This window comes from Nematostella vectensis, chromosome 7 (genome assembly GCF_932526225.1).
Source record: "Nematostella vectensis chromosome 7, jaNemVect1.1, whole genome shotgun sequence".
Lineage (NCBI taxonomy): Eukaryota > Metazoa > Cnidaria > Anthozoa > Actiniaria > Edwardsiidae > Nematostella > Nematostella vectensis.
The window spans coordinates 12,572,172-12,598,764 of NC_064040.1; the positions used below are offsets into that span (position 1 = coordinate 12,572,172).

At 40.4% G+C, this 26,593-nt stretch overlaps 2 protein-coding genes across 12 annotated transcripts in view; one reads left to right on the forward strand and one right to left on the reverse strand.

The window, feature by feature from the left end:
• Positions 1-17,838, forward strand: part of LOC5505796 (protein jagged-1b) — a 49,594-nt gene extending 31,756 nt beyond the window's left edge. For 10 of the 11 annotated variants that reach the window (XM_048729876.1, XM_048729878.1, XM_048729879.1 and 7 more), the window contains 20 exons: positions 1,634-1,679; positions 1,895-2,146; positions 2,408-2,468; positions 2,942-3,072; positions 3,158-3,274; positions 3,345-3,458; positions 3,752-3,862; positions 4,202-4,315; positions 5,690-6,467; positions 6,645-7,132; positions 7,361-7,522; positions 8,333-8,446; positions 9,003-9,116; positions 9,765-9,878; positions 12,085-12,201; positions 12,473-12,697; positions 13,029-13,405; positions 13,728-13,880; positions 14,300-14,474; positions 15,321-17,838. In XM_048729876.1, coding sequence (XP_048585833.1) covers positions 1,634-1,679; positions 1,895-2,146; positions 2,408-2,468; positions 2,942-3,072; positions 3,158-3,274; positions 3,345-3,458; positions 3,752-3,862; positions 4,202-4,315; positions 5,690-6,467; positions 6,645-7,132; positions 7,361-7,522; positions 8,333-8,446; positions 9,003-9,116; positions 9,765-9,878; positions 12,085-12,201; positions 12,473-12,697; positions 13,029-13,405; positions 13,728-13,880; positions 14,300-14,474; positions 15,321-15,745 — 4,188 coding nt within the window. In that variant the 3' untranslated portion in view covers positions 15,746-17,838. The remainder of the gene's footprint in view (positions 1-1,633; positions 1,680-1,894; positions 2,147-2,407; positions 2,469-2,941; positions 3,073-3,157; positions 3,275-3,344; positions 3,459-3,751; positions 3,863-4,201; positions 4,316-5,689; positions 6,468-6,644; positions 7,133-7,360; positions 7,523-8,332; positions 8,447-9,002; positions 9,117-9,764; positions 9,879-12,084; positions 12,202-12,472; positions 12,698-13,028; positions 13,406-13,727; positions 13,881-14,299; positions 14,475-15,320) is intronic. The other variant, XM_048729877.1, reaches the window with a different exon arrangement.
• On the reverse strand, positions 17,826-26,091 carry LOC5505793 (peroxisomal N(1)-acetyl-spermine/spermidine oxidase). Its single transcript, XM_032374127.2, is given in 10 exon segments — positions 17,826-18,893; positions 19,610-19,821; positions 19,823-20,034; positions 20,254-20,354; positions 20,771-20,956; positions 21,678-22,027; positions 22,334-22,461; positions 22,871-23,002; positions 23,072-23,192; positions 24,639-26,091. Coding segments are annotated over 10 exon segments (1,821 nt in total). The 5' UTR covers positions 24,708-26,091; the 3' UTR covers positions 17,826-18,583.
• Between the last annotated feature and the right edge of the window lie 502 nt (positions 26,092-26,593).

The window sequence follows — 26,593 nt, forward strand, 5'->3', positions numbered from 1 at the left end:
CAAACAATAGAATGTCAGAGTCTAAATACCTTTAAAAATGTTTTGGCTACAAAGTTCTGAAAAAAGGCTTTCAAACATTTATTCAAGTTTTATCAAGTCTTTGCATCAAATTTGTTCTCTTAGATTAGCCCAAGTTCACTTAATGACATATGTTTTAAGATGTAGTGAGATTGATTACTATTTAATTTTTTCATGCATAATGATCATATATATAGCATGATATTGTTTTCATATCCAACATCTGTTTTCAAAAGTTATATTTGAAGGCTTGCTAAAAGGCTTGTGTCATTCATTACAATTTCTTCCAAATAGAACCATTATCTTTCCCATTTCTGTCCTATATACAAGAATCAATGACACACACACATACTTCCATCAAAAGGTGTCTATTACTTCAATAATGGTAGTCCATTTACACTGCTCTCCGCAATTCACATATCAAGTTACAAAATACACTATATTGGTCCAAATTGTCACAAATGTACTGCCCTTAATTCAATATCTAACACGTAGAGCATAATTTCAAGAGGATTTTCTTTTTTTCAACTTCCATTTTGCATTTTCTTTAGCTTCCTTTGTTTGACTACTAACAACCCAAGAATTATTTCTTACATTGTTTATTCAGATTAGTTTTCACACAAAGGAATGGTCACAGCATACACTTTATAACTACAACCAAGATAGAATGATTCACCCCCTAGTGTGCTTATTAACAGAAGCAATTCTCAACACCACTTGAGCCACAAACCACAATAATTGCATGTATTAAGTTTCTGATTTTGTCTTGTACTGGTTAAAAGGAATATTGTTTATGACAATATTATAATAAAGTGGTCTGATCTTTCCAACACATGGCTTGAAACCGCAGTACCATCTTTTCTATGAAATGCCTTGAATGAGCATTGATAATAGATGAAAACTGGAGTAATTCCATCATACTGCTTCTACTTGCAGTTAAAAAATATTTCAAAATTATATATCTACATAAAGTGATTGCATTTTACTACAAAAAGAGATTTTGTCAAATGTTTGATTTTTTGGATAACTATTTCCTATTTTCAAAATTAACATTAGTTTGAAATTTACACTTCACAAACTTGCAACTTTTTTCTGTGATGAGTTTTACTTTTTTGAAACTACTTCTGTCTTACCAATACAAATATTATTAAACCTTACTTGTCACATACTAAAAGACAGGTACCTGTTTTCCCTTTGTTTGGATGCTCAGCTTTAGTTAATTGTTTTTCCATTATTAGTTTCTCATTATGTAAATGTTTGGTGGTTCTTTAGAATTTGTCCCTTAACCAAATTTTTTTATAGTCCTAGTGGCAAGGGTGTACCCAGTAGGTGAGCAAGATACCAGCTGCTCTCCAAGTAGAGTCCAAATTTTACAAAGTACATTATGAAAAAAATGGCCTGCCGCCCTTAAAAAAGATCACTGTAGGTTGCCCCCCTCTCCAATTGTCTAGCTATGAACTTGTTAATACTCTGGTTATAGAGTGGATGTAACAATTGAACAAGTTCCAAAGCTGCAAACTTGCAGATCATAAAGTTGGTGTCTTTTATAACAGGTTCAGGTTAGAGTTATTTGAGTTATGCAAAAATGCCTGATTTTCATTGTTTTTCAATGTAGACAACATATCTCCTGGTGCTAGAGGCAAGAGACAGTGATAACACAAGTGAGTAAAGGGGACAGTATTTTTTATTTCATGGCTCTCACATGGAAACATTTCTGCCATTATTTGTCATAATCCTGAATACTTGTTGTGATGATGGTTTGCATGTGTAACAATTACTGGTGATTGTAGAGAAACTCTTTCCTGGGATTTACATTTGATAGTTTAATTTACACATAAATTTGCCTTGCAATTATATTTGTCCCTCTCTTCTGCAGCAAGCCAACTAATTGATGAAACATCCCTACGGGGCATCCTCTTTCCCAACAAGACATGGGAAAGTCACTCATACAATGGCCCAACAGCATCCATCAAGTACAATGTTAGGGTTGTGTGTGATGAACACTACTATGGACGAACTTGCACTATTCTATGCAAGCCAAGAGATGATATATTTGGGCACTACACGTGTGACGAGCAGGGCCACAAGATATGTCTGCCTGGATGGAGAGGAGATCATTGTGATATTGGTAAGGTGTCTGCAGAATGTTTAAAGGTGGGATGGGCATGACAAGGGGGGCCTTAGATGCATGAGAACTCATAAGGATTATAACATGAACAATGAACACAAGTGAGTAAAGGACATAGTATACTTGAATACTTCTCTGTTATAATATGCATTTATATGGGTAGTGACTAGATGTACAAGCCATGATATTATTGCATGATTGGACCCTCTCTCTTGCTTACCCATGCTCTAAAGTGTCACTGATTATTTTTTCTTCCTTCAGCCATCTGTAAGACTGGATGTGATCCCGAACATGGAAGGTGCACAACACCAGGACAATGTCTGTAAGTACAGTATCAGGTCAAGGTTTTTATTGCACAAAAAAATTTATCGAGATGCCATGCTGTGTTGATGCATGAAACTGTAAGGTTTATGCAGGCCTATGCCCATGATTGTTCTTTGGGGTGTGCAAAGTTTGAAAAAAGGGACCTAATTTTTTCGGAAGTTCTCTGATAAAAATCTGAACACCCCCGAAAAAAAACAAAAAAAAGAATTTTTTTTATGCCTTTGCAGTATTGCCAAGGGATGTTTATTGTCGGATTTGGCTACATAACAGACTGATCTAACTTATGCTTTATAGTTTTGTCTACAAATACTCCACATATGTCCAATAGAACCGAAAGTGGACCTTTGGCCGTTGTGTGTGTGTGTGTGTGGGGGGGTGCGTTCGCAACCCCTGCATCCCCCCCCCCTGGGTACAGGCCTGTTATGGTCATAAGTATTGGAAAGTGTCCTTAGCCCTCACTTTGGCTTTCAGGTGTGACCCCGGCTGGACAGGAGAGCTTTGTAACAAGTGCAAGCGGTATCCGGGGTGTGTGCACGGTACGTGCTCCACACCGTGGAAGTGTGATTGCATGCTCAACTGGGGAGGGCTGCTGTGTGACAGAGGTAACTGTGAGCTGTACACACACATTTGTTGCTGTTTTCTGGTGTCTCTGTGGGTTTCTAACTTGGAATCTCGTGCCGATCATAGATTTGAACTACTGTCGTCATCTTCCTTGCCAAAACGGAGGCACTTGTTTCAATGTTGGGCCGGACCAGCACCGCTGCCAGTGCCACCCTGGCTATACTGGAATCAATTGTGAAACACGTAAGTCAATTTTCCTTGAAGTGCAAGAAAAAAGAGTGGGCTTAACCATGCAATCTTTTCTCTGTGATAGGTGTTGATAGCTGTGCATCGAACCCCTGTCTCCATAATGGAAGCTGCACCAATACCATTGAAGGTTTTCAATGTCAGTGTACGTCAGATTGGGAGGGAAAGACGTGCCAACTCAGTAAGTCAGCTTTCTTTACCAGTTTCTGAAAATTGAAATTGCAAAATGGAATTGTGTAATTGCAATTGCACATGGGTGTTAAACCACGCTAGAAGCAGAAAAAAAACGAAACTTGAAACAATAAAGCAGGCAAGACCAATACTCGAACTCTTTACAGACCTCTTAGCTACGACTCTACCTCTTCAAGTACTTTATTTTTAACTTTCTGAGCTGCACTTATGACCCCAATTACTACAAATCCCTTGGTATGTGGTATCTCCTGGCGTCTGTCTGACAGATCCTTCTCTTTGTAGGTAAGGATTGCCACAGCCAACCCTGCCAGAATGCCGGGACGTGCATTAACACTGAGACTGGGTTCCAGTGCCGATGTGCTCACGGATGGGAGGGGCCAACATGCGACCAAAGTACGGCATTGTTACCCTATCATACTAATTACTTTGACGGCCATCTTTTATTCTGAAAAATTTTAAGTTTCATCTGAAGCCCCACCTGTTTGTCTAAATTTACATTGTGATGTGAACATAGAGGAAGGATTCAATAACAATGCAATGTGCTATTTCTGGGTGACGGGACGCTTTGAAGCGCTCTCAATAAGTTAACGGAAGCTTTTTAGTTTGAAAATACTGTTTATTATCGAGTGCCTCCTGTTTTTTCGTTCCCCAAGTGCATCTTGTCGTCTTAAAGTAGTCCCTAAGTGGTTATTATGCCTCCACTTATTCTCTGACGTTACTATCTCCACCTAGATACAAACGAATGTGCCGCTAGGCCCTGTATCAACGGTCGCAAATGCATCGACCTGATTGGCGACTATGCATGTGAGTGTTTGGAAGGATGGCAAGGCAAAAACTGCGACCAGAGTAAGTAGACGTGAGATGACATTTCTCCTGTTTGCTTCAATGATAATACTGGTATTCGACGTCTTGGAATAGGCCAAGCGGAGAAGTCTCTTAGTTGTTTATACTACACGCTGAGCTAACAAACCGGCTCATGACGCGCGCAATATTCCGTTCAAAAGAGTCAGCTGTTCCTAGCAGCAAGGGATGGTGTGTTTTCGTGGACGTACATACAGCCATAAAGGACTTATCGCATTCGAATTTTAATTGTTCTTTTGAAATGTTAATTCTTCCCCTTAGGGCAAATTGGCCAACAGTCTCGAAGGATAAACAATTCTTCGTTGTTCGTCTATAATGCGCACTTGTCATCGTTTTTGTGTAAGGAGTGGATATTAACAAAGCGATGGTTCATCCTATTGCATTACTAACATAAGAAGAATTTTTAACAATTTCCATATTCTTCTGTCAATTCTCTGCTTGTTTTGAAAACATCGTGAATAAACTGTCAAAACACAAACATATTATAAGAACCTATCCAAGGCGCTTGCGGTTGATTTATTTTGCCTTCTGCTTATTTCATTATTCTACATAGCAGGGACGCTGTTACTGTATTGCACCAATTACTGCGGGATCTTAGCTACTTACATCGCGCCGGTTCAAACACAAAATTAATTTTCTTCCGTTTTTTTACTTCTGTTTCTATTTATGTTTTAATGTGAACCGGCCCTTACAAAAGCTTGAAGTCGCGAACACAACTTTCGCAAGTGAAATAAAACGCTGTAAACAAGCCTCTTAAGTAGCACATGGCGATGCTAGGTGCCCTTGTAAATTGAAAAGCCACCGGTGCCGCTGTGTCTCCAGTCGATACGGTGACTGACGCACCGCCTAACGAGCAATGAGATGTGTAAATAGTTGTAATGGTCGAGGAAGCGATTTGGTCATGGATGTATTTCGGCGGTTAAAAGTTTATTTTTTAAACTAACATGTTCGTTAAAAATTTATCTTTTAATTTAATAGGCTGCTCTTTTCAACCTTTTTTTTTCTGGGGTTGTGGGAATTTGTTATATTAGGACCAATTTGTGTGTGTTTTTTTTTTAACTTACGTTTGTCTTTTTGATCAGTAGGAATTGACCATTAGCAAATTTTCTCGAGGATGATTTAAGAAAATTGTTCAAATTGTTCACACTATGCAAATTGTGTGTGGACGCTCTTTCAAGCTGACAGCTCTTTTCATGGACAAATTTCCAAAGCCTGCTCTGCGCTTTCAAGCATAGTGCTCATTGAACATAGAGTTTAACTGTTGGTACCTCAAATTTAATTTTGAGAGTTTGCCCTCTTACGTAAGAGGAATATAAGACGTATAAGACGTATGATTTATCTGCAATTTGCCGATTTCAGACATTAACGACTGTGCCGGTCAGTGTAAGCATAACGGAACATGCATAGACCAACTCAACGACTACACCTGTCATTGCCCGCTTGGGTACACCGGAAAGAACTGTGGCCTCTTGGTCGACCACTGCCTTAGCAACCCATGCCTGAACAAAGGAATCTGCACCGCCGTCGTCAATGGTTACCAGTGCGTGTGCCCTATCGGTTTCCATGGTAACAACTGCCAGTATAAGGACAACGAGTGCTACCCTAACCCTTGCGTGCACGGCTCGTGCCGGGACCTGATCGGTGATTACAAGTGCGTCTGTAGTGATGGGTACTCGGGCCGGAACTGCTCCGTCCCGTCTGTGGATGGCAACAACGCGTGCAACCCGGACCCGTGTCTCCACGGTGCCGCATGCAACTTTTTGTCCGATGGAGGCAGCCAGTGCCAGTGCTTGCCTGGGTACACCGGTGCCTTCTGCGAGACCAACATCAACGAGTGCCTCTCCTCGCCTTGCAAGAACGGCGCCACGTGTGTTGATCGGGTGGATGGCTTCAAGTGCGTCTGTGACGCAGGATATCAGGGCTCCCTGTGCCAAGTTGATAGGGATGACTGCGCTTCCTCGCCGTGTGAAAACTCTGCCACTTGTATTGACAGAGTGGATGATTACGAGTGCAGGTGCGCACCGGGGTACACGGGCGTGAACTGTGACCATAATATAAACGACTGTGGACGGTTGAACCCTTGCCAAAACGGAGGGAGTTGCATTGACAAGTTGAATGGATACGTTTGTAGCTGTAGGTGAGTAAAAAAAAACCTTTTTCCTTCACCCCCTCCTTTTCATCTTTCTTTCCTCTTCCTTCTCATCATTTTCTTGTGCTTATTGTCTAGATTTATTCCATTTTAGGCTTTTCTATTTTCATTCCCTTCTCCTTCTACCCTATTATTCTCACCTGTTCACATTCCTTTTTCCCACAGACCCGAGTTCACAGGAGTAGAATGCGAGTCTCCTGTTAACAAATGCTCTTCCAACCCTTGCACCAACAACGGCACGTGCATCCAAGGCCTTGGTATCTTCATGTGCAGCTGTCCCGCGGGTTTCACGGGACCACGATGCGAGGCAGACATCAATGAGTGCGAATCGGACCCGTGTCTGAACTCTGGGACGTGCGTGGATGGCGTCGCAAGCTTTCAATGCAAATGTCCAGTCGGATTCACAGGAAAACGCTGCGAGACGAAGCTAAATCACTGCATCGGGCACGTCTGCGCGAACGGCGCCACCTGCATGAACGGCAAGGACAAGGCCGTGTGCATCTGCGAGTCAGGCTTCGTCGGTACCCACTGCGATGTTAACGTGAACGAGTGCAACTCTATGCCTTGTCAGCACGGGGGCACGTGCATTGATGAGGTCAACAACTTTCGCTGTCTGTGTCCGACTGGAACCAGGGGGCATTTCTGTGAACAAGGTATTCAGCTACGGCTCTTTTTTGAGTAACCACAAACTACCGGTTTTTCGGTCGAGTATAGTAGGAGAATCTTAGTTGGGATTTTTGGCTATGTAGAGTTTCCCGTCTAGATCCTTTTGTTGTTCTCTTTCGAGAGGAAATAGGTAGTGTATGCCAAACTTTGCCTTTGCCTTTCACTTATATCCTCTCCGCATTGTAACTGAGCTTAATGTCCTGTTACCTCCCCAGTGATTGACTCGTGTAAGATTGCCGTGTCGTTCAATGGGACATCCGCCACTAAGATCGTGGACACGGGCGTCTGTGGTGCACATGGCACGTGCATCAACATCCAGGGCGGGGACTTCAGGTGTGCCTGTGATGAGGGCTATACCGGAAACCACTGCCATATTGGTAAGGCAAAACTTAAGAGTCAATTAATAATCCTATCTTCTGTTCGGTCAGCGAAGCCGTCTGTTTTGGCTTTGAATGTCTCCACATGCGAGGTATCCATTTTTCTTCGCTTTCTTTTATTGCCAGTTATTATATTTCTCTACTTGACAAGCGAGCAATACATTGCAACAACATGCCGTAACAACAATGATACAGATTCGTTTAAACACGAGGTTCCGCTATAAAAGGGATAGCTCCTCCCATCCCCGGGCTCAAGAACAATCAGTTATCAATCAGCCGTCAATGAGTCACCATGTCAGGACAATTCCTCTGAGGGCTAAATTTAAATTTCATATTCTAAACCAAAATAAATATCATTCCTTGATTTTTCTATATAAAAAAGTGTCTATCTATTGTAAAAAAAAATGCTATACCAAGCTGTGTGCGCTCTAAAATACAAGCATTTTATCACAGCGCGAGGATAATTTATGCAGATGCGTTAGATTATGGATAGCGCGAAATTTGAAATTGGACCTGTGCAAAAATAGTTTTATTCCAGCCGACTTAGGCTCAGAGATAAGCAATTTTACAGGAGACTTATGATTTTCGACCGCTAGCGTGGCAGTGTTCTGATTATAATTGCATATTTGAGCCCGGGTGTGGAAGGAGCTTTCCCTTTATAGCGGAACCCCGGGTTTAAGTCATGTCGACCTCGAAAACCGGAAACCACACCTTAATCGAAGCCCGTATTTAATGTTTAGTTTTTGAAAGGCCAGTGATTAGTGGCACTGGGAATAGACGTTATTGAAATGAGTTCTCCTTGTGCTTTAGATATCGATGACTGCATTGGGCACGAGTGTGGTAACGGGGCTACCTGTGTAGACGGAATTAGCTCGTACCAGTGCATCTGCCGAGACGGCTGGGAAGGACCTTTCTGCAAAACCAGTAAGTTTTAAATAGAAATTTTCCATTCTTCTATATCGCACTCCTCTTCATTATGGTAGAGAGAATTTGGTATAAGGATCAGTCCATTTGTACAAAGTCTAGTCGACATAAAGGTCGTCAGCAGTTTGCAATATATTATAAGTCGTTTTGTTTTTGTATTATTTTTTTTGTTGCCCAGTCGCATTTTTTTAATTAAAGTCGGCTTGTTTTGCGGTAATGTTTCTAAAGCTACTTCGATTGTATGATAATATTTTGGCTATTTTCAGTTTGAATTTGAGTTATGTAACATTTATGTTTACTAACGTTGCCGTTGCCAGCCAACCTTTATGAAAATTGAATGTTAAGTAAGAGTAACATGCTTGCGCCTTTTAGCCTCTTAAGCTTCTGCTCCTTTTTTTCCCCCTCGCCCCATATAATATCTTGACTGTTAGTTATTCAAACGCAATATGCCTTGATATCAGATCATTTATTGTTTTCTTTAGTCTTTATCGTTTTGCGTTATTCGTGTCAAAAATTAGCCCATAAACTCTTGACAAGGTTTATTATCCCGCTCTAGACATCAACGAATGCAAGAGTAGTCCATGTAATAATGGCGGGAACTGCACCGACCTTGTGAATGACTTCGTATGCACCTGTGTACCGCCATGGAAGGGAAAGGCCTGCACCTCTGGTAAATGGAGCCAACGATAAACGAATCCAAGACTAAATACTTATTTTATCCAGTCACAACACTATTGCAAAGTTTACAAATTAATTTTAATTCTTACAAGAAAAGAGTGTTTACCTTGTTACACAATACGTTGCTTATAACAAGTTTGAATAATTTAGTTTGTTCTATGAGTTTTGATATGAAGTTTACGCTGAATTCAAGTTTCTTTTCCAAGTGCTTTTCCTTCTAGAAAGGCTGTATCTATTAATTTTAATATCAAGCTGAGTTTTCAAGCAGGTTTAGAGATATTTCTAGCAACTCCACACGAGTGTTTGAATTCATTCAAAGCCAACTGAGCTGACCTTGCTCGATGCATGTTGGTCAGTTGGAGTGCCTTGCTGTGATCCTAACAGTGCGCTATAATTAAAACCTTTGTTCAATTTTACAACTGGAAACATTGTTATCTTATCACTTTAATAGGTCCATTATAAATCGCCCCATTTTCTAAAACCAAGCCGATGAATTTTTTATTTCGTTTGACCAACTCGATGGCTTCTATTTATCACTTTTCGCTTTATTTTTAGTCGGAGGGCGGGAAGTTCACGTAGACCAACTCAGAGCTGTTGTATTCATCGTTGTCAATACCTATTTGTATTGTTCCCATTTCAGTGGCATCTCAATGTGAGAGGAATCCCTGCCAAAATGGCGGCACCTGTCAGGACCTTGACGACACTTTTGAATGTGTGTGTCCTAAAGGCTACAGTGGGAGAACCTGCCAACTCGGTAAGGTTCAAAAACAATCAAATAAATATTCATTATCCTTAGAATGTTAAAAGATAGATTTAAATATATATATTTTTTGCCTCTTTAAAAATCAGGATGTCACATTTTATTTGACATGTAATATTTTTAGCGTCGTGAAACCTCAATAAATACGACTCGTTTTCAACTCTCTCAATGCACACTTTTGAATGTGTGTGTCCTGAAGGCTACAGTGGGAGAACCTGCCAACTCGGTTAGGTTCAAAAACAATAAAATAAACATTCATTATCCTTAGAATGTTAAAAGATAGATTAAATAAATATTTTTTTTGCCTCTTTCAAAGTCAGGATGTCACATTTTATGTGACATGTAATATTTTTAGCGTCGTGAAACCTCAATAAATACGACTTTTTCAACTCTCTCAATGCAAACGTTACGACGTTATCCTCGACATAAAGTTTCAATGGTACTTAATTATGACATGGGTGCATGGATGATTATTTTTGTATATCTCTATTTATACAGTATTTTTATTTATTTTTGGAACTTATAAGCTATAGGCCGTGATCCTGAATATTTAGGTATTAAATTTCATCTAATATTGTGACATTAAGGCCTTTTTCACAACTACTTGATGACATTAAGGTTTTTTCATTCGATCATGGATTAAATCTAAAACTTGTTGACAAAGAACAATGCCTCTTAGTAAGAAGTAATGTTACTAACGATTTGTAACTACTTTTTCCCTTAAATAAGTGTAAATTTTGATGTACATTCACAAAAAAAAACATTAGTGAACCCTGGAACAAAACAACAGCAGTTCTCAAAAAATCTTTACCAACACTATTATTACGTTATGTCATTCAGTTTATTAGATATATTCTTAGGCGCTGTTCTTGGTTATGCCTATTGTGAGTCCGGGCTCTTTTCAAAGTTTCTTGAGTCTTTTTGTCCTTAATTTACCTGTATTTGATTATCATACTTTGAAAAGTATAATTGGGAAAAATTAAATAATAGCTCTTAAGGTACCGCGCCCCATGTTAAGAAATAACTGACAGAATGGAAAAGGAAAAGGAAAAGGAAAAGAAAAAAAACATTTTGTTCTGTTTACAATAAAAATGCGTGGTGTTCTACATAAATTAAAAAAACTTTTGCGTAAAGAAGTATGCATGGATAACGAAACAAAGAAAGATGATTTCATACTAGACTCGTTTCTGCGAGAAAATTAGGCAAAGAGAATTTAAATCAAGTCAATTGCACTGTTTTACTGAATGAAGGCACTCAGTTAAGATAATGATGAAAATAAGTTAAGCAGCGGATTTTGGACTAGAAAACATTTTGTTTATTTTACGTCATCAAAACACGCCAACGTTGTGATAATGGACAAGCGGTTGTTTACATTATCCCAAGGCCAACTAAGCTTATACATTTGAGAAGGGAACAAACTTCACAGCGCCCAATTTAATTTGGAGATTTGAATGATATTTGCTTAGAGAACGACAAGATGCTTAGACTTTTGTCCCTTCTGGTCGCGACAACGTGCAAATGAATATTTAAGTTTTGAGAGCGTCACTTTTGGTATCCAAAAACACAGTGTGAAATGCGCCATCTGTGATGCTGTAAACAGTTTATCCCAATTGATATGTCACGAAATTGCAGTTACATTGAATATGTGATTGAATATGTTATTATCGCTCAAACGTGAACTCAACTTTAGGCGAACCTCGGTTTTCTATTTCCTGCTCGTGGATGTCTCCTCTCTAAACACGGAATGTTTTCTCCGCCATACTGTCTGTATAAGGGGATGTTAGTCATTTCATTGTTTGCCTTGGCAATAAGCCCATGCCATTATCGGTGTGATATATACTTAACCTGGGAAACATGTCAAAATGAGTAAACTCTGCACGAAAAATTTGATAAGACGGGTTTTCCTTTATTCTTCTTGCGTCTGTAGATTTTAGGGTAAACTGGCGTTGAATAGAATTGATTGTGAAATTCATGTCTGATTTTGTATGAACACGTCCAATCTTTGCCGAACGTAAAAACAGAAATGTACAGGTTTATGTGTGTGTACATTTTTAATCATATTTTGTACCTCAGATCAAAGAACAGGATAATATTTAATAATTTTTGATATTTCTATATACAAAAGTCTCAAATTAAACCTTGTACCTAAAATTGTTTGTTCTTTTATACGAGTTTTTAATAGCTGCTACTTTAAAAATAGATTTTGGTCAGTGCTACTCCAAACCATGCAAGAACAATGCTACGTGCGTGGACCAGGTCGGAGAGCAGTTCGTCTGCCTGTGTCGGAACGGATGGGAAGGATTCTACTGTGACAAGAGTAAGTACACGTCAATAGTACACAGGAAACCCGTCAGGCAATAGTACACATATTTTACACCTTTAAGCTTGGGTTAAGTAAAAGCTATCAGAAGATTTCATTACATTGGATTGATGCACCACAAAACAATGGGAAACAAAACAATAGAATGGGACTCATACAATAGAACGATGAGGTAATCCAGCCAATCCTGTTAGGCCTTACGAGCGGGCTCCTACACTACTGTTAAACTTCAGTTAACAATCTCTAAAAATCTCCCCCACCCCAACAGATATCGACGACTGCGCAAACAACCCGTGCTACAATGGAGCCACGTGCGTGGATGGCGTCGGATTTCGACTCTGCGCATGCGCTAAAGGATTCTCTGGCCCAGACTGTAGGATTGACATCGATGAGTGCGCCTCGTCTCCGTGTCAGGCCGGGGCTCATTGCTTGGACCTAATCGGGGACTACACGTGCGTGTGCCCACCTGGGAAGATCGGCAAAAATTGCGAAGGTACCTTTGCTTTAAAAAATGTCCATCTACCACTCCTTTGTTATTGTTTATCATTGGTGTTTGTCTCTTTTTAGGGCTCGAGTTAACGTGTTTCTGTACTTATTTGTCTTGAAAAAAAGTCCTTTGTTATTGTTTATCATTGGTGTTTGTCTCTTTTTAGGGCACGAGTTAACGTGCTTCTGTACTTATTTGTCGTAAAGGTTGAGTGTGATCTATGGTTTTAAATCTCGGCAACGTCTTTTTTAAATGTCCTAGTGGGGAGCAATGTGGCTGGTTTTACGATCGATCATTATTGATGTCAAAATCTAACTTACAAATAACTTCTCTCCAGTAAACGACCCGAATCTGTGCCGATACGGCGATAACCAACTCCAGTCCCACAACACCACCGTCAAAGAAGACTGCAACACCTGCAGCTGTGTCCACGGTACCCGGACATGCACCAAGGTGGTCTGTGGCCCGGACAACTGTCTAAACAGCTCCACCGTCAGCAACGACATTTGCTCCATGGGTAGCGTGTGTGTTCCGAAAAAGGGCACTTGCCTGAAGCCTCCCTGCCCCGCATATGGAGAGTGCCAGGGATGGTCCGTGGCCCAACCACATGGCGACAGTGATATCAGTGACGATGTCTGCTTGCCGCGCAGTAATGACCTGACCCAGGACTGCGCTAAAATAAACATTCTTCTGGATTGGGACAAGCTACCAAATGTAAGTATTTCTTTATGGATTCACTTTAATGCTTCTTTTTCCCTGGAGTTTGGGTATACGATACACTAAGCACGTGGAGAAAAGATTTTCAGGACAAAAAGTTTTGCATATTTCAGTATTGAGAATAATGAATCTGTTTTGCAGGTTAGAACAATGCTTTTTGAAATATCCTTAGCAGTTGTTGGCTGAAATAAAGAGTTTTGTTTTAAGTATTAATAGGAAGTTACTTATACGTGTTTCTAATGCCGCAATGCTTTTATCACATTTCTTTGGAAGTCCAATATTTGATTCACTATACTAATTTATGTTGTTATATTTCCAGGGAACGCTTATTGAAGAGTTTTGCCGCCAGCTGAGGTACCTCCCTTTTTTGAAAAAACACGCGCGTAAGGCGCAAATCCGCTTACTATGCGACGGCTCGTGGGCGCCTAAACCAGGCAAGCAGAAGAGAGATACAGGGATCATCATTTCAGTGGTAAGTAGCAAGGCACGATCTCGTGTCTAAATGAGTTTGGTGCCCTGGTCTAAGGCACTGGAACAAGGGCGAAAGAGAACTTAAACCGCCCCTGCCAGCCGCCATTTTGTCATCCTAGCAAAGTACCAAGTGTAAGAAAGCATTTATTTCCATCGGCTTATTTGGGGAAACAAATGCGATGTTGTTTATTGAATTTGGTAAATAAAGTATAAAACTTTGTTTTTAGATAGTTATTTCGAGATTTTAGCACATTGTATGCCTTAATATTAAATGAAAACAAAAACAAATGTGTGGCTGACAAGGGCTCTTTAAGCAACGACGACGATTACGGCAGCAAAATGTTAAAAAATGCAAAGAACCAGACATGAAACGCACTCGTTCTCACCATTAAAGTGACTAACCTGGGTCTGTTTCCTTAGGCGAGTAGCCCAAATTCTGGTGTAGCCGAGGTCGCTGCCATGGACATTGCGGTTTTTATCCGTACCAACCACACCCGTCGATCAGACATAAATGTGATGCTGTACAAGGTGCTGGTGGCGGTCAAGGAAGTGACGGTAGAGAGATCTGTCACCCTCTCCTATCACCAGGAGCCAAGTGAGTAGTCTTGCTCTTCATAGAATCGCGTACTGTATCCATGTTAGTGTGTTGTGTCAAGTAACAACACACAAGATCTCCATCCAAAATAGCATTCGACTTTCAGAAACTCCGTATTTACTAAGACAATAGCGCAGACCAAAAAAAAGTCCCCTAAAGACGAAAAATGGCGATCGAATATCAGTGTTCGTGTGTTAGGTGTGCTAATATACTTATAGTACAGGATAAGTAAATACATATGTCCAGTGTCTTAAAGCCGCATTGTCACCAGTTTACTTCCGGTCGATTACCTAACAATATCCGATGATTTTAACGGAAAACACAAAAAATATTTCAAAATATAGAAAGCAGTGTGTCTATTGGAAGTTTCTTTGAAGATGTGTCTGCTAATTTAGAGCGGATGGCCAGTTAAATATTTCGGATTCGAATAGATTCTTTTGTCTTTTAACGGCTGAGGTTTCCGTCGGACCTCCGGAAGTAAACTGGTGACAATGCGGCTTTAAATGTTACTAGAAAGGGCATATCGAGAAAGTCTGCAGGCTGGTTTAAACACCACGGCGTATTTCTTCCTTTGAAGTTTGTGAGATCCTTGTTTATTATGATTAAAAGCCCAAGTCCACTTGGATAGTATAAAGAAGGTATACTTCAGTGTGACAGGGTTAACCTTGGGCAAATATATAACCTCTGTTTAGTTCCCAGGTTTAACTAACCAGTAGTAGATAGTGTTGCATAAAACCTGGAAAACCTCTAGAAAATTTGCTTTGAAGTATTACAGAGGCTTTGTCTAGGGCATAATATTATATAACTCGGGCTACCGCGAAAAACCGTTTTCTTTCCATTTTTCAGCGGCTACCCAAGAATTCCTTATCCCAGTGATCGCCTCCTTAGTCGTCCTTGCCGCTATCTTGCTTCTCATCCTATGCATTCGCGGCAAGTGGCGGGACCGCAAGCGCAACCTGCGGCAGACCCGCTTAGACATGCGCACACCGCTCAAGAAAACCCGCAACGCACCGCTGGAAAGAGTGACCAGCGACGGACGCAAGTATTACAACCAAACGTCGTCGGACTCATCGTCTTCGGCGAACTCCTCTTCGACACAGTCATCTGACTTGAGGGGCTTCGAGTACAACAGAGCGAGTTTGCTCGAATCGTCGTGCTCGTCTCCTCAAGTACTGACACCTCCCATGTCTCCCAAAGAGGAGGGTGCGAAGGACGAATGGCGGAGATTCAGGGTTCACCGCAACAGTACGCAAATTGAGATCATTGTGTAGTCCAGAGTAAATAAATATTATATATATATTATTTAGATCTATGAAAATACACATATACTGTTTAAAAATTGTAGAAGATTATTCAACTCCAGGCAGATGCCTATTACACGGTTCATGGCGTCATACTGGTTGTTATGATATTCGAATGCCAATGTAGGAGGCTTCCGTTTGGAGGCATTGTTGTTAGAACACTCACCGTTTAGAATATTTTATAGTACCTCATGTTATAAACGTTAGGTCTTGATAGGTCTAGAGGTATCAGTGTTTTAAGGAAGATGTAAATATGTATATGAACGTTATTATTTAATATTTAAATACTGTGTAGTTCAAGTTGGACCAACAGAACGTTTCCGTGCGGATCTGCGCGGCTTCCATGCACATCAATTTGCACTCCTTAAATCTTGGAAAATATTTTTCGAGAACCGCTCTTGGAAAATACTTTTAGAAGAACTGCCCTCTAGACTTCTACTAGACTTAGAAGATCCCATAAAGAAAACAATTTCCTAGAGAAGCTCTCCCACTGAAGGGTATAATTTTCTTTGAATTATGTATACTGAAATGTTACTATCCCTGAAAGTTTTACTTTTTGTAAGTGAATAGTTGATCCTTTAGGCCATCGGTATTGTTGATAATACTTCGTTGCTATAGAAATTATTATTTACGTTTAATCGTCAAAGTACTGGTTTATAGTACTAGGTTGCCTTCTGTCGTGTTTCCTACCAGTATATAGCGTGTTCGCTGGTTTGTAAGATACCGATTTATAGTAATATTAGATTTGTAAAAAGATTTTTTTTTATAAAACTAGGGTTTCTTGTTCTAAAATTTTCTAAATGCGTGGATTAAATCTTTGTTAAGAGTGTGAAATATCTTAGAGTATTTTTGTATTATTCAGAAAAAGTCAAATTCGTAGGTCAAGAATCTGATTCTTGTTTTGTAAGCTCCATGCAAGCTGCTCAATATCCATCGCTGCATAATCGCGAAGCTATCGCTTTCAAGCTTTTAGGATGCGCGAGAGCTTAAGAAAAATGCTTTCTGTTATGTTATGTTCCCTGTAAACCCCAAACCTAGCTTGTCTAGATTTACGTTTCATTGTAAAAGAAGTTATGGGATAAAGACCTAGTGTTATTGTAGGGTAATACGCAACAATAAGATTACAATGAACGGTTTCTTCATGTCTTCAAATTCTACAAAATAAGAGGCCCTTGTATTGACCGAGAGGTACTCCAACCAGATCACGTGTCATTCATGCTGTTAACCGTCGACTATTTTATTGCAAAGTACGAACGATTAAGAACAAAATAGGTAACAGAAAAGGATTGTAGCAGGAGAGGTTAAGGTAAAATAAGTAAAAATCTCATTGTACAGACTATTTAAAATATATAGTGTAAATTAAAATGCACTTATTAAGGAAGGCCTTAGATTGGTACGAACTTTTCAAGAAACAGTTTTCGACTTAAGCCTTTCTTGGAAAGTTCGTGCTGAGTTTGGCATATAGTGAGGCCAATTAGTTCGGAAATAATTCATTGTGAAATCTCTCACAATTGATTGGTAGAAATGCTCTTCGTGTCAGGAGACTAAAAAACAACAACTCTGAGATGCCCCGGTACATCTCTGATTCTAGAAAGGAAATATACTTGATAATATTTTAGATTTATGCTAGACTATTCCTGAAATAACTATCCTAGAACGTCTAGAGAATTTCTTTGCTCTTTCCTTTTATTAAAAAACTTCTAGAACGCTTCTGTCATTAAGAGCATTTCAATCACTTTGGAAGGTCCTAGAACTTCTAGGAGTCATCGTAAAAAGTTTTTAGTGCATGCGTAAACTCCTGGCACTGGGTATAGTAAGACAGGGCGATTATATGCTTGCCTTTGGTCGTTTGTCGTTGAATTGTAGTATATCGTCCGGTGGGAAGCCGTTCGATTTTGCGTTTTGGGTTGTATTAATGCAGACCTTATCAATAACTTAAAAGCGCAGCCCAGGTACGACCTTCGCGTTCGTCATTAAGCTAGCTGCTGGCCATCTGCAACGTTAGTTAGTTGCGTCTACTGCATAACGCCTTGTATTGACACAAATAAAATACTGAAATGAAAGTCATGTGTATTGGTGAACTGCGCTAGATTAGACAAATGGGGGAACTAAATACCCCTTTTTGTGAGACAGATGTTTGGGGGAACTAAATACCCCTTTTTGTGAGACAGATGTTATCATCTTTTTCACCGGTCTGAGAGGGAGAAGGGTAAAACATGAAGTTCCCGGATCTCTCTCCCTAGTTCTATCCTTAGTCCTTAGTGTCTAGCGACTGCCCTTTCTCCCTCGAGAACCAAAGCGATTTTCAGTGAAAGCTGACACATACAAAAAATAACAAAGCATAATATATTCGTACGAGGTTGCACCACTGGAAATTATTGCCCAAGAAACTTTTAAATCTCTAGAAACATGTTCAGCCGTATCATTGTTATATGGACAATACTCCAATTCGCAGGCTTCAGACATCAAATGACCCGGATACCCTGTCTTTTTACTGAATTTACGGTCAGTTTTGTAGAACATTCGTTTTTCTGTGGATGATATTAGCTATGAATTATCGTACACATATCCAACACTGAATAAACTTTAAAAAAGCCAATCATACGCATCAAATCAGTGCGTGGTCAACAGCCGCTTCGCTCTCAAACGAGAGAGTGGGTTACTCTTCAAAATGGCGCTGGGAAATATGAATTAAAGTATTGATAAGCGAAAATCACACCACTAAGCTATCGCGGTTCTTTAAACCGTGATGGGGTCTTCAAAAACATGTCTTGTGTGTCACCTAAGACTTGCACTATTTCAAGCTTCTCAAAGTGAAGTTCTAGATAACGAGGCCATCACTGCCGCTGTGCTTGGAGATGATGCCACTTGGAAAACTTCAGATGCAGCTCTCCTTCCGGTCTCTATAGCAGCCTGGACAGTAGCGGGGTTTGTCACGTGAGTTGCCTCTCCCGCGAAAAACAAGCGACCGCTGACAGGTTTGGCAAGATCGCTGCGCATTCCGTACGCATGCGCGCTGGATGCACTGTAGCCACCTCTGACGTAAGGATGTTTGGACCAATGGTAGTACACGCAACTCATAAAGCATTGGGAGGCTGGGCGAGGGTTTTCATGGGAACTGAAAGGAACGGACAAAAGGTTTGGTTAGGCGTATCATCTAGCCGCTACTTAGATCACTGACACTCCACCAATCATCAAGGGACACGGGGACGTCAAGAGCCGTGTACGGGGAAAAGTGAATCCGAACTGGATAATTGAGCCGGTCAACTGTAATCAATCGAGATATAACTAAATAACTTAGGTTTGGTTGTTTACATTTTTCTTACAGTTATCAGTATCGGTTGGCAATAATAAACAAACGTATTTATTCAGGCCCAGAACGGAACAATTCTGATTCAAAATCAGGAAGCCTTACAAAATATGCTTATAGCTAAGCAATCGCCGTCTGTGTCCCAGTGTTCAGCGTTTTCTGGTATCGTATGCGAATGATTTCCCAACAAAAAGTGTTCTGCGAGTGTCTTCACAGTAGAGTCAGATCTTCACTAAACGCTTTCATGGATTGAGCGGCTGGAACATGTCGAGAGTTGTTTAGCAATATACTTTATGTAGTTTGATGTAAGGAACCGGATTAACAGATCGTCTCAAATTTGAGAATGATTATGACATCCACGAAGTACTAGCCTTGTCGAACGACACAATTGGAAACCCGGGATTCCGCATACATTCCGCATACACCTTCAAAAAAGGTGTAAGGACGACAAACCTAAAAAAATACTGAGTCTAAGGATTCTACGGACAGAGCAACCTGCTAACTTCGATAAATTTCAAACATACCCAAAAATTTGATCAAGCTGCTCCAGGAAACGATCCCTGACGACCTCCTTCTCTAGGTGAACCTTCTGGGCTGCATGCTCGGCAGACTGGAAACCCACAAGCACGTGGCATTCCTCGCCGTCCACGTGCTGGTCACGTGTATAAGTCCATATTTGGCTTATGAATCCATGTGCCACATCAACAATCTTAGACTGACCCCAAAAGGGTTTTTTTAAAGCGACAAACAATTTTTAAAGCCGTACTCATGTGTAGTCTTTCTATGGCCAATTCCTTTTCCCTTGGGAGTGGTGGTGAGAAAATGATATCGCCATCCTTGAGGATTGTCAAAGGGACTGTGATGACGACATAGTTTGCAGATATTATTTCGCCACTGTTACTTTTCAAAGTCACTTGCATATCCTGGTCATGTGACGAGCTAGTTTGACCTAAGTATAACAAAGAAATTATATTTCTTGTAGAAATCGTTGATATTAATTTTTAAAGCAACTTGCATATCCTGGTGATATGACGTGCTATTTTGACCTGAGTAAAACAAAGAAATTACAATTTACGAGGTGCTCTTAATATCACTAGACGTAGCCTACAACAAGAAAAAAGAAGGAATTAAATAATAATTAAATAATTAAATAATCACCCATACCAACCTGACCAGGTAATCTGCCTGACTGGCCAGTTGGTCCTAATATCAGTCATAGGGCATTTTTTCAGGAAATGAGAAACAAGCACTTCATAGGATCCTTCAAATCTGTGAAGAGAATACATAGTTTTTAATGATGAATATATTATTTCAGAATTACACTGTTATTATAGATATGTAGAGTATGGGTGGTACAGCTATGCTATGTTAAGCTCCTGGGTCTTTCGCGTCTGGGTTCGTATTTGATTCCTGGTTTGATGTGACTTTAATATATTGGCTCTCATCTTCACTCTGAGGGTTTTTCCAGGGTTCTCCTATTTTCCTCCTTCTAAAAAATACAACATTTCTTCCCTAATGCCGTGCTCAGCAATCATGCAAGTCGTTTTACGGCTGAATAATGAGCCTCTATATACCTTCCACTTGGTTACATTGCATCTGTCCTTAGGAATCCATCATCAAAGCTGCAAAGGTGTTAAAAACTAAATGACTTATATTTTTATTTAAGAAATGATGATCTGCTAAACCTGTAGTTACCAGGACCATAACCCCAACATCCCTTTTCTTCGGCAACACCAAGAAGCCCAAGCTTAGAGAGGGGTGCTCCATAATTTTGCCCAACCGTACACTCCATGAGATCCCACGTTGACCGGGTCGCGCCCAGTTTAGTTAGCCATGTTGCTAGACTGATATCAAGATTACGCATGGCAGCTCTGTTAAGAAGCAAAAAAAATGTGTTCACTATCAAGAAGAAGACAAACTAGATAACAAAACGGAAAGAAAAATGCATATCTTTTTCGTGCATCAAGAGACTATCTGCTCCTCACTTTATCTGAGCACTGGGTAACTTCTGGCACTTCACGCAATTCAAAAACAAAACTTTTTCAAATAATACAAAACGAAAGCCGGCTAACCAATGAAGTGTACGAACCAATCAAGTGTACGAAATACAAAAATAAAAAGCAAAAAAATAGCCTCTTGGCACAATTTCGGGCTGTTTTAATAAAGCGGATTTGGTGATTTTGAAGAATCCCCTTTTCAGCCCCATTTCAAGGACCCCACGTGGACTAGCAGGCTCAGAAGGGATAACATGGGTAGCTTTCCTTTGTTGGTAGAGCTTGGGAAATAAGCGTTACCTTACCAAAATGTCCGGGGGTCTCCCCCCTCCTTCTTAGGTGTGAAAAACAGGTAGGTAGTGTAGATAACTATTTTTAGGGCTGTAGCAGGGGGTGGAGCACAGGGGCCACGTGCCCCCCCCCCAATATTTCTAAAAATTAAACAGGAAGTGACAACTAGGGGCGTGGCCCCACCAATATTTTCTTAATGTTTCTGTATTGTGCCCCCCCCCCCCATCAATCTTACGTGGTCAGCTACGGCTCTGATTTAAATTGAATATTGAGTGTTTGAGGTTTTGACCAGTGGCCTATTAAATACCTTAATTCATCACCATCTTTGCATTTCTGTTTTAGTTCTTTTATTTTCTTGTATAGGTGTATCCTATCGAATGTGTATGTTTCCATGTCTTGTGCATTCCAAGATGTGCAGCGCATTCCACATTGTCTCGTTTGACAGCAAGAAATTTCTTTCGTATCAGCATTGTTGTCACATCGGTCAACACTTTCATGACCATTCGTGCTCTCCAGGTTTAATTGTTCTCCAATTTTTGTTATCTGTTCCTCAGCCTCGAGCATTTTTCTGATATCTGGGTCAGTTCCATGAAGGAGACGCTGTCCGCCGTTGTGGTAAAGTGTAGACTCAAACGGGTCGCTAGATACGTCGTAGCCCTGGGGAGGAAAAAGATGCTAGTGTATGTGTCACATTCATGGGCAGGCCAAAAATGGAGGCTAATGACATTAATAATGAAACCTGTGATTTATAGACCGTTTTTACAATGTTGCGCGCGCATAAATGCCACAGACTGGCAGGCTTTAGTTGATCTAAAATGGCGTACGAAGATTGAAATGCGTGCTTCTTTTTCGGGGTTTTGTTGAAAAAGAGTGCTTCTCTTTGGAGTTTTGGATTCAAATTCCCCGTCGTCTGCATTTTTATGCAATACCAAACGTCTTCAAATGTTCCTCCAAATTACTAACCTCATTTATTTTCCAGTTGTTTTCATGTGCTAAATCATGAATGACATTTTCCGAGCCATGGATAAAATCTGCACCAAGATCAACAGGGGGGAATCCCTTAAAAGGCTTGACTGTCCTGACTCGACCACCTGAAATATCAAAGATAGTGATATTACAACATTGACATTAAAACAACATTGACCCTTCCAGCCATCTACCCTGAGCCGTGAGAATTACCACAAGAGCACAACGAGATCAACATACTCAATATACTCAATATCACTTGTCTATCTATGTTTAAGAGTGGAATACACCAAAAACTGCAATTCGACTCTTTAGGGCAGAAGAAGAAGAAGAAGAAGAAGAAGAAGAAGAAGAAGAAGAAGAAGAAGAAGAAGAAGAAGAAGATAAAGAAGAAGAAGAAGAAGAAGTCTTATTAAAGACGAAAATTTGGCAGAGTCGAATTCCAGTTTTTGGTGTATTGTATTCATTGTTCTGGTACGAGATCACGACAGTTTGGGCTTTTTGATTCTATATGTTTAAGAGTGGAATACCAACCAAGGTAGTCTGATGCCTCAAGAAGAACTACATCAAACCCCTTCTCCTCCAGAGCAACTGTGACAGCAAATCCAGCCATCCCCGCACCCACGACAGCAACTCTCTTGGGAGGAGCTTGACTTGTTTTGACGGCTGCATATCGATGGATAAAAGTATCAAGTGAAAGTGAGTAAAAATAATTATAAAAAAAACGATACGCACCTGATTGCAAGACAGGGTCTTTGTTCACATTATTTAATTCGACATGCGCACAGGTATCCTGACATGTCAATAGGCCCAAGCTCAGTGGTGATGATCGTAACATCTTTATTTCGATTCTTAGCTGCAAATCAGGTGATAAAGGAAAAAGTTAATTCAATCAATTTTTTGATAAAAGGATTATAAAAACAGTATTTTTTCTTGATTATTAGCATTTAGAGTGTTTGGGCGTGATAATGTATGAGGCCCTGGTGACGCCGAACGTGAGAATAGGTTTCCGTCCCGTAACACCAGGGGAGGCCCCCTCCCCTCCCCCCATTCCTCCACAATTTTTTTCTATTGTAAGAAAATGACCAGTAGGGGCGTGGCTGTGCCCCCCCCCCCCCCCCCATTTTTCTTAATGTCCCTTGAATCGTGCGGGCATTTTTATGACCCTCCTTTACGTACCGGGCTATATGGCGACAACAAGGCTTTGTATATGTTAGGGTAAAAGGACGATGTAAATTCTTATTCTATTCTCGGTATGCATAAATTATAATAAATAAATAGCGTCTCACAATAGTAATATATTCATAATGTCTCAACCTCGATGAGGTGAGCTTGGACGGGTTGGCCAAGGCGCACCCACCCCCCACCCTCCCTCGGGAAAAAAACTACACCCGTCTAGTTTTCTTGGCCTCAGAGCTCATGCTTCGCCATTACTCACAGCTTTGATGTCATTGTTTCATTTATTCATACTGAGAATATAATTATGTCTATAAAGGGATCACTCTTGTTGACGGGGGCGAGTGAGATGACCCTGTGGGACTGCTCCACAGTTATTGACATTTTTCCAGTTTTTTTTTTATAAATTGTGTAATATTATATTTCATGGTATTGTCATTGTAAACTCGACATAAATTGTATCTGTACAATAAATGCAGGAAATCAACTATATTAATCAATATAAAGCTAAAAAGAGGGAGGGGGGACCATTTTTGTTTTGGACACCCCCCCCCCCCCCCCAATTTGGATGGTTAAAAAAATTACCTATTATCACAGCGATATGCGGCGGGTTTTCATTTTTGGTTATGTTAACTTTAGATATTAGATATTTGATCACATCTTTTTGCTAGAGTTATGGATGTGCGTAAGCAGAGCGCAAAAATCGTATTAAAGAAATAAGATTCAATCCCTAAAATGATCTATATGAGTCCTCAAGACGCGCCAAATATTTAGAATACTTGCGTAGTTTAGAATGAGGTGGCGTGAAAGATCGCGAGGGGTCATGGACGGAGTGCCTTAGGCATATCCCTAAAGCCTGGTTTCCATATGGTTGCGTCTGTCGTTTCGGTCGTTTCTGTCGTGTGAAAGAAATTCTATACGACAGATACGACCATATGGAAACTTCAGACGCAACAGCCTGATGCGACAGACGCGACCCGACACGACAGATACGACTTTTCGCTTGAGATTTGGTTCTATCCCATACGACGACAGATACGACAGGAAATAGGCGTGATGCAACCGCATTTTGTAAATCGAAACCATTGCAATCGACAAATACGGCAAATACAACATAAACATATACCACAATGCACTTCGTTTCCAACATGGCGGCGAAGGTAGAAACACATGCGTTCTCTGTGTCGCTGTTCATGGAAGCTCTGCAGCGATTCGAATGCCTCTATCACAAATTTTTCAAAGACAACATAGAGAAAATTGCTGGAAGAAGTTGACCGATTAATTCCACATATCTGCCGACGAGGCGGAACGAAAATACAAGGACATTAACAGCCTAAGCTCCTCTCTTCTTCTCTCTTCCCGAAATCTGCGTGTTCTGCGTTCTCCTCTGTCCCTTTTCCTTTGTTGAACAGCCCGTTAAAGTAGATAACAAGCCAAAACGCCTTTCTCGTTCATTTATTGCCGCCATGTTTCTCCGTAAACAGATAAAGTAGGAGCGACTGATACGACATATGGAAACCAGTAGTTGTATGAGTTGCATTGAGTTGTGTCTGCGCAGTCGGTGGGCAAATTGATACGACAAATACGACAGAAGCGGCAGCAACCAAAAGCATGTGCTCTCGTGTCAAATTAAAAAACAAACTCCTCCATATAGATAAATCCTACAAAATTGTATCCACCTCCAGGCGCCTAGACTTTACCTCTAATTTGTTTTGGAGCTTGGATTTTCGTAGTCTCCTTTGCAGCCGCCCGTCGGAGTCACGCAGAGCGTAGGAGACTAGGATTTTCGGTGATATGTGAGCTACGCTATCACGCTCTTCCGGCGAAGTATCATAAATTGCGCTCGCTTCTTTATTAAGTTTTGTCGCATATGTTAAATCCTCAACTAGGCAATGCTTATCATACTTACCAGACTCAAAGATACAAGTGTTTTGTTTACCAACGCCTATGGTGCCAATATCAAACCGCAAATCCAGTACGATGACAGCAATATGACGTCACTCCGTAGCAATCACAGAGGCAGCAGTATTTTTGAACTACCGGTTTGCATGCGACTCGTTATGTTTATCCTTGTATTTAGCCATAAAAATGTAATAAATTCAATCCAACGTGATAGAGTACTTGTAGCCGACTATTATTTCCACGTTTAAGAGATTTAGAACGCATTTGGGGCCGTTTAAGCGATGTTCGGTGAAATTTAGAACCACTAAGTGATATAGGGAATTCTAAATTTCACCGTACGCTAAAACGGCTGTTAATAGTTACCGTAAGGTGATAATATGTAATTACGACCAAATAAGGTACAAGCCTATGTAGCTAGTGGAGTGACAGCGTCGGTTGGAGTCATTTTACCTGCTGGACAGTTGACCGACTCGGTCATTTACAAGACCTTATAAAATCACATCTTTTCTACGTTTTTACCCTCCAAGCCACGTACAAGAATTGGATAAATACGCTACCGGCGCAGTTCTATTTAATAGTCGGAAGAAACCCGTTAAATCCGGAAAATCCCGCATCTCAAGCATTCAATACACGCACTCTCGGCAACGAAGCCAATCTTCGCGTGGTCTATACAAGTGGTCTATACAAGTCGGTAAAGCCCGTTCAATCCGGAAAATCCCGCTTCGCATCAGCTATGATTGCGTTACCTATCAAACTGCAAGTTGTCTTGAAAGATGATCGAAATCTTGATCCGGCGTTGTTCTTTGGTGTCAAATGAGTTCGAATGGAGGTGTTTTGGTTGGCGTGTAGGTTAGCGATGATGGCTGCAGTGAATGATGCTGTTTCTTAGGGTTGTTATTTTAAAAACTTTATTCTGAGCTTTCCGCGTGTATTCGCACTCTAGGAGTTGCGCGCCGGATTGGTTCTATAAATTGCTCAATTTCGTCGCTTAGGTTTAACTGTTTGAGGACAATTTAGTTACGTGGCACGCATTTTTAAATTTTTAATTCGATACGCTACATCGGATTTTATATTAACTTTAATTTAAATAATTGACACTAACAAGCTAATCCAGCGCTGTTATTATTCATATTAGAAGTTATATCTCTATCAATTTCGTGCATCTATTTCTAGATATGC